This window comes from Eumetopias jubatus, unplaced genomic scaffold, assembly GCF_037043125.1.
Source record: "Eumetopias jubatus isolate StellerSeaLion01/CBP00866 unplaced genomic scaffold, mEumJub1_p1.0 scaffold_14, whole genome shotgun sequence".
In the NCBI taxonomy this organism is placed as follows: Eukaryota; Metazoa; Chordata; class Mammalia; order Carnivora; family Otariidae; genus Eumetopias; species Eumetopias jubatus.
In genome coordinates, this window is record NW_028274820.1 from 75,871,862 (window position 1) to 75,888,066 (window position 16,205).

Consider the following 16,205-nt stretch of genomic DNA (forward strand, 5'->3'; position numbering starts at 1 on the left):
CCCAGTTTAAATTTCTTGACATCATTCCTTAATGCAGTGAAGAATTCTTCTTACTGTCACTATTATTTTGCTATCTCTCTTTATGGCTACCTTGAAGTAAACCTTATGCATTATATAAATCTTGGTGCTATTCTTAGTGCTTTTATGGCAGTTTTAAAAGGGAGGACCTAAGCCCTTTATAAAAATATATTAAAAAATAATAATCATGGAAATTCCCAGTTTTATTTGTACTGAGTTTTTACCTGGCTAAGAATGAGTTTTTGAATATCATTATTAATTCAGTTCCACTAGTATTTGCTGAATGTCTACTACTATGCATGCAATATTTCTATTCATTTCCTATGTAATAGATACAGCATTTATGATCTGATCTCATAACAATGTTCAAATAGTTACATTTAGCAAAGGGGAAATTACCTTATCTAAGTATATTTAGGGCTCAGTCTGCCCTCTTCTCCTTGACAGTTGGGTTTCTAAAATTGGGCTAACTCAGCTCAACAAACATGTATGCCGGTATGAAAGTACCAGATAACAGTGGGACTAATACTATTTTCCACTTCTCTTTTCCTGTAGTGATTTTTATTTTTGAATAAGAAAAATATTATTAAAGTACATTGTCTTTTATCTCTACTCTTAATCACTTTCTATTAAATAGTCTGGTTTCAACTAAGTAAAGGAAAAAGAAAGTCTAAAGCTGTGAGGGTAATTAATAATACATTTCTTAAAATAGAGGAATTTGTTTAACAATTCCTATTCCCTTAATAATATTAAAATGGCTGTTGCCTTAATGACAAAAGGGTGAATCTTTTGATTTTCTTGGAGAATGACAAAACAGCTCTTCGGTGAACCTTACATGAAATACAACATGGCTAACAAAGTCCCACAGATATTGGCAAAGGCGGTTTAATTGCTTATTTGAGAAAAATCATTGAAAAAGCTTCAAAAAACCCCTGAAAATACCAGTTACAAACATTGATCTATATGAAAACTGATAGTGTAGCTCTTTTCTTAAGGAATCATATCTTTTGATTAAGAGCTGAAAGACCTGGCCTACTTGAGAATGATTTGGGGTGGGGCACCTGGGTGGCTTAGTCATTAAGCATCTGCCTTTGGCTCAGGTCATGATCCCAGGGTCCTGGGATTGAGCCCCACATCGGGCTCCCTGCTCAGTGGGAAGCCTGCTTCTCCCTCTCCCACTCCCTCTGCTTGTGTTCCCCTCTCTCGCTATGTCTCTCTCTGTCAAATAAATAAATAAAATCTTTAAAAAAATGTATAAAAAAAAAGAATGATTTGGGGTAGGGGAATGGGGGAGTGGGAGGATTGTGATTGTTACAGGGTGGGCTGTCCATACCTTCTTTAACTTTTGTTTCTGTACAAATTGGCCTGAGTGCAGACTCTTTTAAAATCTGTAGTAATGTTGATCTGTGGATCAGAGAAGAAATGTAGCTAACTATAAAGCTTCTTAAGCTAGCCAAATTTTAGGTTGTTTGGCTTAGGTTAACATTTATGAGCATTTTACTTGTTTTGCTTTTTTTGGGAGCTAACCTGCCATTTTTCGTCATAAACCCTGCTCATGTATTTGCTATGTCACCATGTTCTCACTGCCATTTCTTAATTCAACTCAGCTTTTGAGCTGATGATGTATAGGGATTTAAAATGTGGCCAACTTCTCCCTGTCTGAAGGGAGGGGATTCTCAGGGACCAGTAATATTTCGAATTTGGGTTCATGGGAACATCCGTTTGATAATTTGTCCTGTTCTTGAGTAAGGTGTCATAAAGACAAAGGTTGATAGCATTCATCTTCAAGATATTTGGAAAAGTACAGGGTGCTTCATCACATGAAAAGTATCCTTGTCAAAGTCAAGTTTAAATTCTCTGAGATACCATAGAACTGATCTTTAGATAAACTCTGGTTATAGTTGCTTCTCTTCCTGTCTCAAATAATTTCATTTTAGTCTCATTTAATCTTAATATATATCTTATATATGTACATAGTATATATGAGTATATATATAAGAAGCAGGTAGTGTTATTGTCTCTGTTATATGGTTGATAAAACTGAGGTACAGGCAAGTTAAGTCATCTGCCCAAGGTCAGTCCAAGGTCATATGGCTGGTAACAACCTAGGTGGTCTTGCTTTGAAGTCCAAAGTCTCAAGCCCCAACTAAAAAATTTAGTCTAGATCCTCTGTGAGGTCTATAAACTCAGTACTAATGTAATTACTAAACTGGTAAAGTAAATAATTTCATTAAAAACCTGTACTACCATACATGACATCATTACTTCAGAAGTGACATTAGCCAAACTTACTTAGAAACGGCTCACTGGTAGGATTGCTGATGGTTGAGAGCTCAGGCTCTGGGGTCAGACAGATGTTGCCCTAATCTTGGCTCCATCACTTACAGTGTGTGACCTTGGGTGAGTCACTTAACCTTCCTTTGTATCTTAATTTGCATACATGGTAGTAACAACAGTATCTGCTTCACAGAGTACTTTGAGGAATAAATGAGGTCATTCAGGAATAGCAAGTCAGAGGACAACCATCAGGCAGTGTCCTCCAGATGAACTGACTTCTTTATGAATATGATGGGGACCAGCCCCATGGAGTTATGGCTGTGGGTTCAATGAGGTTTACTCATCAACTCAGTGACTCACTTTTATGCCCAGTCCTTTCAGTGCTTGCATTTCAAATATATTCCTTGGCAAAATTGCAAATTGCTACATGTCCAGGACCTTTGGGGTTGCTCTTTAATCATCTGAATTAGGGGAACTCAGTTGTCGTTGCCACATCTATATGTGTTGAAGTGATTCTTTTAGCCAATGCTTATTACATCTTTTAAAATCTTTTGCTACTAAAATTTATGTTTTAGTATAGATCTGATCTCCAGTTGAATGGTGAAAATGCCTAAAACAGTTTTAGTCCCTGGTGAACATTTATTTAATAAACTTACTTCACAATTTCCACATTATTTGGTTGAGTTGATTGACTTAGGTCAGAAATAATGAGAAATGTATGAGAGATACAATAAAGATTTAATCATCTCAGCAATACTTGGAGTAGTACACTCTCTTGAATAGAGCAGATCAATAAAAATGGTCTTGAAACTCATCATTTTTTATACCTAGTCTCATTCTGTGGAATTTGAGGGAATAACATATTTGTTGAGTTGAAGGCTACCTACATGTTACTTTGTGCTTTTACTACTACTTATTAAACTTCCAAAAGAATTATTTCAAAGGTTATGAAAACAACTAAAGCCTAATTACTTAAGAAAATGGATAGTGTTACTCTTAATGATTAAGAATAACTTGTATGAAATAGAGAATTGGGTATTCATTTGTGAGATATCAAAGCTAATAAATATATGGCAGAATCATGTGTCAGACATTGACTGACAGTGGGGTTAATCTTGATTGTCATAATACATCTGATGAAACTTTATCTAGGGCCCTTTTCTGTTGTACTTTGGAACCAAAATGTTTAAAAGTATTGTTTAAAAGTGCCTAACATTTCCCCAGAGGAGTTTTTGAAACTGTTTTTCTAGTGGAAAATTTAATCGATGAAGTCATAGGATTTTTGAAATATGATGTTGCAGGATAATGGGTCTGTTGCATACAGTGGGTGGTTGTTGGTTAGTCCGGACACCAGCCCTTAATCTCATTTACTATGAACTGTGGGGAAATTACACAGCTTTTCTATGCTTTACTCTTCTGTAGAAAGGGCCTACTATAGGCCCCTTATTAGTGTATGTAAGGAATATAGATAACTTGAGCTTTAAAACTTCTTCTAGAAAGGCTCCATGAAAATCAGGTTGTTAACTAGGACAAAGGTTCCTATTGCTGCTATTTGTAATAATAATATTACCATCATTATTAGATTTTAGATTCTGGGAAGAGGTGGTAACTTTTTAGTAAAACAAATCTTCCTAGGCTATGAATTAATAATTTATATATTTGAAGGCCCTAGAAGTGAAGATTTTATATCTTTTTTTTTTTTAATTTTTGGGACGAGAGGTTCTCAGAGTTAAATGAATTGGATGTAGAGAATAATATTTTCTTATGTGAATAAAAGCCCTGTGACTTCGGAGCCTCTTGGTTTTTCTGAGAATTAAGTTCTCTTTTTCTTTGAGGACTGTGACAAAGGGAAAGTCTGTGGTTCTGTCTGCATTATTCCTTCTGTAGAGCTTCTTCAGCTGGATGCCCTTTCTATTTTTCTACCAAGGCTGTAAGCTCCTCTTTTTTTTTTTTAATTTAATTTTTTAAATTTAATTTAATTTTGTTACCCAGGGTCCAGCCTCAGACTAATGCAAAATAGCCATTCTATGTATGTTTAGACCACACAGTCCTGTGAGTGGTGGGGTGGGGATTCTAGAGGAGTGACTGAGTACAAAAGGCATGATATAACTGTCACTGGGATGGCAAGTTTTAGTAGGGAATGGTGAGAGGGAAGGCTGAAGACAAGATTGGTGCTTGATTTTAGAAGTCCTTGGTGGCAGTAAGAATGATTATTTTTTTTTATTTTCTTTGTCTCCCACATAAAAACTTATAATCATCCTGTTATCACAAAGGGGGAAATCTGTTCTGCAGACTTGGGGAACTAAACAAGTACTATTCCAATATTTATTGCTTCTCTTCCTCTTGAACTACATTCCTTCATGCATGCTGAGGTCTGAATACGTCTGTCAGGATTTGTAGATTGAGACTCTTCTGTGGCTGCTACAGATGGAACCATAGACAGTATGTTTGTTGTATTGGGGCATGTTTTTAATTGGACTATTAATGTCAGCAAGCCCTTGATGGAGTCCCTGTCAACTTTTAGGTCTTCTAAAGGGCACTGAAATTGTTGATATTAATGGAGAATGCAAATTTCCTTTTGGAAGTAAAATCTTAATTCTGACTTAAAGAATTTATTCCTCAAAGACATGAATAAGGTAAGAAACTGGACCTCATGTGGAAAAACTTTTACCCTCTGGATATCTGAGTTGAACTTCTTGACTTAAATCTTCACATTCTAATACATTTGGCATTTACAACCTCTGTCCATATCACGAAACCATCAGGCAGTCTGATATTTATGGGTTATGTACTCTAGAGTAATTCCAGACTGAGTTTTTGTAGTAGTGGTAAGATTATGAAACAGAGTAGCAAAGAAGAAATTTAACATAGCTGTGACCTAATTTGAGGTAAAACTTTGATGTGTTCATATTCGACCTCTAGTTGCTTATTTCTTTAAAAAAATTATTCCGGTTTTGCACCAGTTTGAAGGATATAGCTAATGAAGACATTTCTTATATAGTTCTGTGTCACATATTTTTTCTCATTCAGAATATTTTACATCTATTAAAGTTACTTAGATCCTCATTTCTAAGTTTCAGAGATAGTTAAAGAAACTGAATACAGACCACATGTATGACACTAATATTAGCAGTGACTTTTTTAAAAGTTCAGTTTTCTGTTACAAGCCGTAAAAACATTTCAAAATGTTTGCGGCACCCCCTGCTGGCTATATTGTGGCACTTCCTAAATGAATATCGCATCTTTAGATACTGCTCAAAAATACTTTAGGTATATACACCATCTCTCTTGCAGTCATTTTTATTTAGAAATAATTTAATTTGTATCCAACATATAATAGAATTGAAATATTAGTTGAAGACATTTTGCTTTATAGTTTGTCAATTGATATTTGAACAGTGCTTGTCCTTCGAGGCAAATAGAATAATGTATTCACTGGAGACAAATTATTTGCCATAACCTTTTTACTAATATTTCAGATGAAATTCAGTGGGGCAGAGGCATCTCCCCAAATGCTTCCATTTTCTTGCAGATAATTCCACCACGAGCATCCTTTGTACATAAATATGTGTGCATGTTTGTTATATGCTAAATTCTGACCTTGCAATATCCATAATGCTTTAAGAAGAGCACTTAGGATCTTAAAAGACAACCTCTGAGGAGATGGTGGGAATGATGGTTGTTTAGCTCACTGGTGTGATTCAAGCCATGAGCTCTGATCGAGTTCATTAGTGACCCCTCTAAGGGCCTTTACATCTGGAAAAAGAGTAATTATTTAAGAAAAGCATAATTTTCTAGTTAGTATCATATGAAGTGACAGCCATTGAATTTCAGTTTCTCAGGAACAAAATTCAAAGATGCTGAACTAAGTGAGCAAAGATCATTTCCTAAATGTCGAGTTAAGCTAAGTGTCAGAAAATTTACTGCCATTATTTATAAACATTGAGCAAATTTTAGACGAGCTCCAGTCCTAATTTAAAGATAAATTTATCTTCTTCAAATGAAAACATGTCTTCCTGTTATATGTATACCCTTCGTTCACTATTTTAACAAGAATGTATTGAGATTACACACAGTGTTTCTATAGTGTTTTATGTTCTTCATTTTCATGCTGTATTGTAATAGTGCTTTGCTTGTTTGTTTTCCCCATTGAGTGCTGAGTGCTCATTGGATGGATGGATGGATGGATGGTTGGATGGATGGGTGGCTGGGTGGAAGGCTGGATGTTGCATATAATAGGACTGAGAATCTTAATGAATCACTCATGGCCTTTAATGTTCTTTTGATTTCTGCAATAATCGTTCACTTTTGTATATATATGTCTTTGGGTGTGTTTTTTGGTGGACTACACACACACAGATATTTTAAGTACTGTTAACTGATTTTATTTTCTAATAAAACATTATTCATTCAAAGAAATGTATTCTGAATCAGTAGAAAGCCTTAATCATAGGCTGTTTAAAAAGAATTGTAGCTTATTAGCCACACACTTATAAGATAGTCTTAAAAATTAATGATTGACTTTTCTAAGTCCTGTGGTTCTAAATTTCTGCAGTCTTTGTATAAGAAAGATGTATAATCTATTAGTACATGCTAGAATTGTAATATTAGTATAATGGTTAATACATGTATCTATATAAGCAAATAGTGTTAATGCTTACAGTTTCATAGCATTTCTCCCTAAAATAATACCTTTATTAATTTTCTAATTACTACTTTATGGCAATGTAAAAAGCAATCTGGTGAATTATTACAAGATCAGTATTAACAAAGACCCTAAATAAAAATCTTGCATATTATACTCTAGAGCTTAAGTTAGGCTTATTTAGGAGTTATTTTAAGATATATTTTGGAGTAATAGAAAGTAGTTTTACTTCTACCTATACCTTCTACCTGTAATTTTAGAAGTAAATTCATAGAATTTGTTTAGACCTCTTGATGACTACTGAGGTTATGAATTAGCTGATTTTGGCTTATACCTTAATTTAGCAAATGAGGAAACTTAGGCCCAGAAAGATTAGGAGAAACTTTCCAAAGTCCTGGTGCCTGAGCTATGTTTCCTGATTTAGCTACTCAGAGTTTTTGCATATTGCTTCCCATGTAGAGGATAGAGAATAAAATTATCTTATCAAATGGCCAGGAAGGGTGGTTTGCTGAATTAATTAGCTTGTAATGTCTCTGGACTATGTGTAACATTTTCATATTTCTCTTTGTTGCAGAATGCAAAGTATGGCGAAATCCACTAAATTTATTTAGGGGTGCTGAATATAATCGGTAAGCGTTTTGACAGGTTGGGAAACAAATGGGTCTAGTTCAGAGAGTAGACAGCAGCAAATGCTTTTGCTGGTTCATTTAGGGGTCATTGTAACAGTCTGGATAGTGCTTCTATTTTTTGATACAATCCTCAAATGTTTTGATTTTTCTGTTTTATAAATATTTTTGGGATTGGAATTGGGATAACATATAAAGATGTGTAGTTTTTAGAAATTTTCTATTGCAGTTATTCATTTCATTATGCATTATACAATCAAAATATTTTGAAGTTTACCTAGAACATGGTTATGAAGATGTCACAGAAGTTATGTTGGAATTTAATTTTGCAGAGTAATTAGGCATATCAGAATTTTCATGGCTTTTGAAAAATGTCTATTCATGATATAATTAGGGAAAGTTTTCATTAGCTAGTGCTAGTAAAATTTTTAGACAAAAATATAGAGGAAAATGTTTACTTCTTTCCTGCTGATATACTTCCTAAAGGGAGAACAGGATGATTAAAAATTTTTTTTTCATTCATTGGCAAAGCTAATGTTTTTCTAGTTCAACTCCTATGCAGCTTAATATTTTGTAGGTCTTGCTTTCTTCTCTCAAAGTGTCTGACCATCTATTTCCCCTTTACCAGGTATACTTGGGTGACAGGACGAGAGCCTTTGACTTACTATGACATGAATCTCTCTGCCCAAGACCACCAGACATTCTTTACTTGTGACTCAGACCACCTCCGTCCTGCAGATGCAAGTATGGACAATCTTTTATTATTTTTTTATTTTTAATTTTTTAAAATAGTTTATTTATTTATTTGACAGAGAGAGAAGCACAGCAAGAGAGGGAATGCAAGCAGGGGGAGTAGGAGAGGGAGAAGCAGGCCTATGGCCAAGCAGGGAGCCCGAAGTGGGGCTCGATCCCAGGACCCTGGGATCATGGCCTGAGCCAAAGGCAGATGCTTAACGACTGAGCCACCCAGGCGCCCCTGGACAATCTTTTAGATAGTTGCTGAATGGAATGGCTTTTTGGTTTAAGTACTTAAGGTTACTCCTTTTAGAATATCTGCTCTACAAAAACCCCAATATATAAAATATTAAATTGAAGATTGACTAGTGGAACCCAGAATTCTGATACTTAAATAAAGGATTTATCACAATGAAGTATCAATGTAGAGCTTGTTATAATTTAAAATACCCTTTAGAAAAATATACTGACATTGGATTTACATATTTTAAAGAAATATAAATCTTATATAAGGCTAACTAAATCCTTGGTTGAGGTAGGATGAAGGGTCATGTCTCTTTGATGATATTATAATTAGAAATTGGGGATTCAGTGAATCCAAATGATAAATGAATATATTGTAGTGATTTGTATGCCTATTTATAGGTTCACTATCACTGAATGGGGGCATGGCTTTAGCTATTAGAATCCATATTTGTTTTCCATCCTAGTAAAGGCTTTGTTTGGCATGCATTTCACATTGTTTGAGGTCCAAATAATTCCACTGATACTGTTTATATTACCAAAATTAAATAGGTAAAAAAATCTTTAAAAAGGGGAATATGTACATGCACCTAAGAAACTAACTTAGAGTATACATATTTATAAAACAAATATGGAGATTGTTGCTCTTTTTTTAAAGTTACTCCTTGCCATGGTGGAACATAAATATTCCAGGCATTGAGCTTTCCACAATATATATAAAAACTGCTCTGGTATATGAAAACTGTGTTTGCAGCAAACTCTGGGAACAGATAGACATGTTAAATAAAAGGCTAAAGCACTTTTTTTTTTTCCCTGATCCAACTCCTAATTCTTCAAATGGTTTTATTTATTTATTTATTTAAAGATTTTATTTATTTATTTGAGAGAGAGGATGAGATAGAGCATGAGAGGGGGGAGGGTCAGAGGGAGAAGCAGACTTCCTGCTGAGTAGGGAGCCTGATGCGAGACTTGATCCCGGGACTCCCGGATCATGACCTGAGCCGAAGGCAGTTGCTTAACCAACTGAGCCACCCAGGCACCCTCTTCACATGGTTTTAAAATGTCCTAATACCCAGAGCCTGTAGCTTTCAGGAAAATGATCAATAGAAATTATGTAGTGTCTAAGTAGAAGGAAGAGATTAGTAGCACTCTCATCTCAAAAGGGATAAAATAATATATGTTTCTTAACAACAAATGACACGAATGAGCAAAAGAAATATTAAATCTCTTTTAGAATGTCTTATCCTTAAGAAACCTTAGTCAGTGTGGTGAGCATAGCATAACATGGAGACTTGGAGAATCACCATGTTATACACTTGAAATTCCTGTAACATTGTATATCAACTAATACTTCAGTAAAAAAAAAAAAAATCTTGATCAAGATTAAGTCTCTAAAATTATAGACCATGGGTTAGTCTATAAGATTTAGATCTGTAATTTTATGAGCTCAAGAAAGGTTTTATATCATCTACTGAAGGACAGTGGAATAGCAAATTAGAATATTTGTGTGACTTTGGAGATTTGGGCTGACTTTTTTGGTAAGTGAAATACTGTCTTGTATTCAAGCTGAAAGCTATTAATTTAACTATTGTCCCATGTTGAGTCTTCCAAATTATGTGTATTGATGGACTTGCTTTTTTCTCTTTTTCTAAAATAGTAATGCAGAAAGCCTGGAGAGAAAGAAACCCCCAAGCTAGAATTTCTGCAGCTCATGAAGCCTTAGAGATAAATGAGTAAGTGGGGGAAAATCTTGCTTTTAAAAAGGAAATCTCATCCTTTGCTGAATGTATTCAGTTACCATTAATAGAATACTTAAGTTAAATTATGCATTTGAACTTGAGGATTGTTTTGGGACTTATTAATTTGTCAAAAAATTTTTTGTGAAGGACATCCATGTGATGGTGGTTTTAGTCATCTTAGAGAGCAATTCAGTGGTTTTGCTATGACCCTAACTTAAATAGCTTCCAAGGGCTATTCCAAGGCTTCCAAGCCCTTTTAAGGACTACCTGTGGGATATTGTAAGGACATAAAATAAATACAGTTCTTTACGTATCTAAAACATATTGACAGGGAGATTTTTTTCAGATGTAGAATGCTCATCTCTGCCATCATATTTTTTAGGTAGAGCTTCTGCTAGTGGGGAAAAGAGAACAAAAACATAAGGTGAAAAAAATTGCACTTTAAAAGTATTTCAAGATCAAGACAAAGATAAGATGAAATGCTGTCGTTAGTGTTGTCAAACATGCTGTGGGTTACCAAGGAAGGCTGGGAAATATCTTCTGGAGATCTCAGAAAATGGGAAAGATTCTTAAAATTGGAGTCATAAAATCTCAGGGTTGGCAGAGGCCTTAAAGGTCATTTAGCTCAACCACCCATCTGGTGTTTGAATCACCTCGACACTCTCCCTGCCAAGTGGTCATTGTTAAACTATTTTATGATTTTTTTGAAGAAGGTTACAGAATCTTCATTGGAGGTCTTAGAAAAAAAGATTCACTTGAGAGTTGGAAATCCTGCCATTGTAACCTGTTGATCTATTTGGTTTCTGATTCTGTCATACAACGTATTTATTTTCCAGTTTCTTGTCATCTACAAATTTGATATGCCTGCCTTCTGTGTGTCATCCATGTTTCTGATAAAAATGTCAGGATCAGGGACAGAACCCTGTGACATGACATCTACAGACTATCCTCCAGGTTCATGTCTTCATGACTCATCATCCCTTGGTATTGTTCAACCAATTACTAAGCCACCCAAGTTACACTGTGACTCAGCTCATATTTCTGCATTTTGATCTTAAGAATGCCAGTTGTAGCTATGGATCTTTATTGTGTAGTAAATTCTTTAAAGTGAATTAAGCTAGCACAACCTGATTTATTTATTCTTAGTGAATTAAAGCTAGCTTCTATTTTCACTACTTTCTTTTAAAAGTGCTTGGAGACCATCCCTTTAATAATCCATTAGAATATCTTTACAAATCACTGTTCTGTAGTTTGGGAAGTCTGCCTTCTTCCCTTTTTGAACATTTTTACTGCATTTGTCATCTCATCTTCTAGCACCTGTCCATTCTTTGTGATTCCTTAACTATCCACAGAGAACACTTCCCTGCCTGTGGGGTCTGGTTGGCTTCCTGGGATTTGCCTATCCCAGTACAGTAATTCATTTAGGATAGTTCAGTTATTTGCTATCTTACATCTTTTTACCCATGTTAGAGTTTAATTTCTTCTCCCTTTTTCAGCCCGACAATCATGCTCCTTGATAGAGAAGCCAGGAAAAAAATAGGAGTTACGGAGTTTTGCTTTCTCTTTATTATCTGCTGTTACTAACTACAAACTTTTCTTGTTTTCACGTGGTTGTTGTGTTGTTTGTCTTTTTTGCTTATTTATTTTTGCGATGGTTGTAGAGAAATGGGGGTGGTAATAGGGCTTTAAAAGTAATTTAAAAACAGGGAATAGATGGTTGTCTTTAGCATTTTGTTGTGTCTTTATTTTGCTTTGCAAGCTTCAGCTAATTTGGAATTTTAGCTCTCCTGACATTATTCTTATTAGCTCATTCCACTCTCTTGTAGTCCTTCATTACATGCCCTCTTTCCATCTTTTTTTACATGTCCTTTAAGAATCTGACCTTGTGAGAGATCTCTGTGCAGCCATATTGGTTACTTAATTGTCACCCCTCTTTTCTTCCTGAGAGGCTCATTTGTGACTACGGTGATAGTTGGACATTTGGAAGCTGCCCGACCCTCTTAAACCATTTTTTTCCTTCAGAGTCTCATGCCATTGATTCATACCTCTTTTCTTTGAAGTTTTTGAAGTCCACATTACCCTCTCTGATTATCCTGAATCCAAAATGACATAGTAACTCTCTCTGAATGTTCCTATCAATTTTCATTTCACCAACTATTTTTTTCTTCTTGGTCAGAATTAGGTCCAGAGTTGAAGTTCCCCTAATTGCTTCCTCTACCATCTGGGAGATAAAATTGTTACCAAAGTAAGTCAAGAACCTGTCGGGTGCCCTACTTCTAACCAAATGAGACTTCTTCTAGCAGATATCTGGATGGTTGACACCCCCATCACCATACTTTCTTGCTTCTGTCTGTGTATTGTGTTGTGACAAGGATGCATCATCTATATCTTCCATCGAGCTGAGCCGTCGTTCTGTTCTCCCCAACCATTAGCACTTCTATTGCTCTTTCTCCTTCACTCACAAGCTCTTAGCATGTTTCTACCCCAGACTCATGACTTTCCACATAGATATATGTTTTCTTGGCTAGTAGTGCTACTCTGCCTCTCCTCCTAAGAATACTATGTGAAATATAAATAAAGAAAGCACGTAACTTGCCCCCACCTGTCTTGAATTCCCAGCCCACTAACTATAATCTTATAGCTAATTCCTCTGATACTATATCCACCACTCAGTATTATAATCTCAGTTTTCACTTCATTACCCTTGACCCATATGTATATGTCAGCATCTGAAGCCTTAAGTAGTGCTTCCTGATGCCTGTCCCAGTTATTTTCTCTAGTGAATCGCTGGGCAGTTTCAGCATCATTATTGTTCTTTCTAAGTCCTATATCTGCTGCCCTCCATAGTAATTGGTTTTACAGCATTTTTCTGGGCATTTTTTCTCCCTACTGCCCCACATTGTGTTTAAAGCCCCATTGATCAGTCCTGCATGTAATTAGAGGGACTGACCAAAGAATTGACAAGACTCCTCCTCAAGGCTAAGATTAACTAGTCACCCCAAACCTCCCATTGGCTGTAAGTTCAGCCTCATTTTCCTAGCTGGGCTGTTGCAGTTTATGAATGGTAAAAGTAACATTTGGTTTCACTTTCTGTTTATTTTCTCTCTTGTGGTCTGATGGAGGTTCTGACAAGTAGGGAAATGACCACAAGAGAGGCAGTGGGGAGGAAGGAAAGCAGAGGGATCTATGCAGTTTGGGACCTGTATGGTCGGCTCCGGCCTCACTGTTTCCTGTCACATTCCCTTTCTTTGGCAGTCGGGTTGTTCTCATATGATGGGGAAGGTTGAAATTTCCAAGAGTTCCCCTTGTTTGTTAGTTAACTGCTTATCCTTTCCAGCTTCCTAGCTTAGAGGTTGTTGAAAGGATTAAATGAGACGATGTATGTTGAGTGCCTGGTACAGTGCTTACTATATACTGAGCAACAGATGGTGGTAGCTATTACTGTTAAAGGTGTGAGATGGAACTCTTGTTCGCTGCTGAGGCTGAATCAGATTTTGAGCTCTTCAGAAGTAACACTACCTGTAGGTTCTTCTAGTGTTCTTCTCTGACCCAGAAAATCAGTGCTGACTGTAATGAAATGTTGAAGCGCTGTTTTTTTAATGAGTAATCAATCCGATTTAATGAACTTCTGATTCTGAAGAAATCCTTAGATTCCAGAGAATCCATATTTAGTGAATAGAAGGAAACTTGTCTGTAGGATCTCTAACTTGGAGAGCTGGAAGGAGATCTTTCCCAACAGCTCTTGTCATTGCCATTGTTGGTTGACACTGAGTATGTACCCCATTCCAGCTACTGTACTGAGCACTTCACATGCATCACCTTACTTAACCTTTGCAACAACACTGTGAACAAATCAGTTTCATGTTGTGCTCCATCAGGGAGGCAGAGTAATAACTTGCCCAAAGTGACACACTAATAAGGGGCAGAGTCCATTTGTGAGCCCCACGTTCCTAACACTACACATCCTACCTTTTAAGCTAAAATATAGGCATTTCTTTTGTGTCATTATTTTGTGTCAACAACTACAAACCAGGGGTGCATGAACCAGTTGGCCACTCTGCATGTTTTGGCATAACTCCTTGCCCTTCTGCATGCACTCCTCCAGCTGTGACAATATCCTTGGATTTGTAATTGATGGTGGCTATTATCTGAATGGACAGGTGTGCGACTGCTTATATTCTCTTGGCTGAAGAGGAAGCAACAACCATCGCGGAAGCAGAAAAACTGTTTAAGCAGGCCCTGAAGGCTGGAGACGGCTGTTACCGGCGTTCTCAGCAGCTACAGCATCATGGATCCCAGTATGAAGCCCAACATAGTAAGGTTTTCTCCAGGCTGACGTGTTGGGGGTCAGAACTGTAGCATGATTAATCAGAACAAATGTTCAGGCCAGTTCAAAATATGGTTGTCTGAGATGAAAATAAAGACTAGTTTTTGCCTTTCTGTTATTTTTTTTCCTTCTCATAAAAGCACAGTATGTAATTAACTTATAGCTTCATTACTGTTCACATTCATTTTCAGATTCTTTCCTAATCTTTAGATCCTTAACTCTAGAAATAAATGGTAATAACCTTTAATGGTAACCTTTTTTTCTCCTCAGAATTCTTATATATTTCTGTTTATTAGTTGTTTCTCTGCCCCATAACCTAAGGCCTACTTGGGAAACAGGACTTAAATTTATGTTAATGTAATCAGAGTTTTTCTCTTACAAGTCTTCTACAGCATGGGTTGAAATAGGACAACTAAGAATATCATAGTTATTGGTGATTATCTCAGTATTTAGCTTATTGGTATTGGCTTCCAGAGATTAAAAAAGCCATGAGTTTGTAATTATTTATCTTTTTTATATTAAAAATAGTGGCTGCTTTTATTTAAGATAACTCTTTAAAATGAGGCCTTTCACTTTAGTACACTAAACAGAGGGTCAGTGATATTTTGGGGGAATGGTATAAAAACAAGATAAAAAAATTGTTTCTGGAATTCCTGGAGCTGACTTGTCAGTTTTTTGGTTGTTTGAGTAGAAATTTAATAATCATTTCATTTTCCATTCAGACTTTAGGTTGTTTCCTTAAAGTGGAATTTCTCACCTCATTTTCCCCTCCTGCATCTTGGAGAGTAGGATTGCATCTCCTTCATATTTGAGATTATAAAATTAAATTTTAATGCTAAACTTGGATTTGGTGCAGAGAATGAGTGCATTAGTCCTTATGACTAAGGTACAGCAAGATCTTTGATCTTTGTGTGTATACATGAGTATGTCCACCCAACACAATAAAACATGAGTTTTTATTTGCATTCTGCAGTATGTATGTTAATCAAGCCTCGAATCATATATCTATTGCTTTTTTTAAAAAAAAATTATAACAATGAATTTTGAAGGCATTTGTATCATAATGTCTATTTTGTGAACTAAATGAGAATTAACACATAAAATTACATTACCTATAATATAACTTAAGAAATTTTCTTTATTTCTTTTCTTCTGTAGATTAAATCCTTTCAACCTGTTACCTAAATCTATCCAAAAAATATAATCACATCTTTAAAATAATTTGTAGGCACTTGGCAGATTTTCAGCACACATCTTGTTCTCATTGTTTAAAACTTGAAATGTTAGGACTTTGGTCTTAACATCTTTTAATAGCTGCATATTATACATGTACTTAATCTATAACAGGTGTGTCATATTTTTCTAAAACATGGTAATTTTATTGAGGATTAAATGCATGCATGTTCTCACTGGTCTAGAAACATATCCAAAATGACATATAATTAAATAAAAGATTAAGATGAGAAGTTGTTAATGTACTTTTTAAGAGCCATTTTAGTGACTATTATTATAACTAGTTAGCTTGTCAGTGCTTTCTCTAACACTACGGTAGTTTTCATTTTGTTGCGTACTCTATTGTCATATCTGGAATGTGT

At 35.6% G+C, this 16,205-nt stretch overlaps 1 protein-coding gene across 4 annotated transcripts in view; it reads left to right on the forward strand.

Moving 5' to 3' along the window:
- ST7 (suppression of tumorigenicity 7) overlaps positions 1–16,205 on the forward strand; it is a 235,114-nt gene that overhangs the window by 131,691 nt on the left and 87,218 nt on the right. For 2 of the 4 annotated variants that reach the window (XM_088018268.1, XM_028104977.2), the window contains exons 4-8: positions 7,515–7,569; positions 8,195–8,310; positions 10,202–10,277; positions 12,460–12,528; positions 14,444–14,598. In XM_088018268.1, the coding sequence (XP_087874394.1) occupies positions 7,515–7,569; positions 8,195–8,310; positions 10,202–10,277; positions 12,460–12,528; positions 14,444–14,598 (471 nt within the window). The remainder of the gene's footprint in view (positions 1–7,514; positions 7,570–8,194; positions 8,311–10,201; positions 10,278–12,459; positions 12,529–14,443; positions 14,599–16,205) is intronic. The other 2 variants (XM_028104976.2, XM_028104975.2) reach the window with 1 other exon arrangement.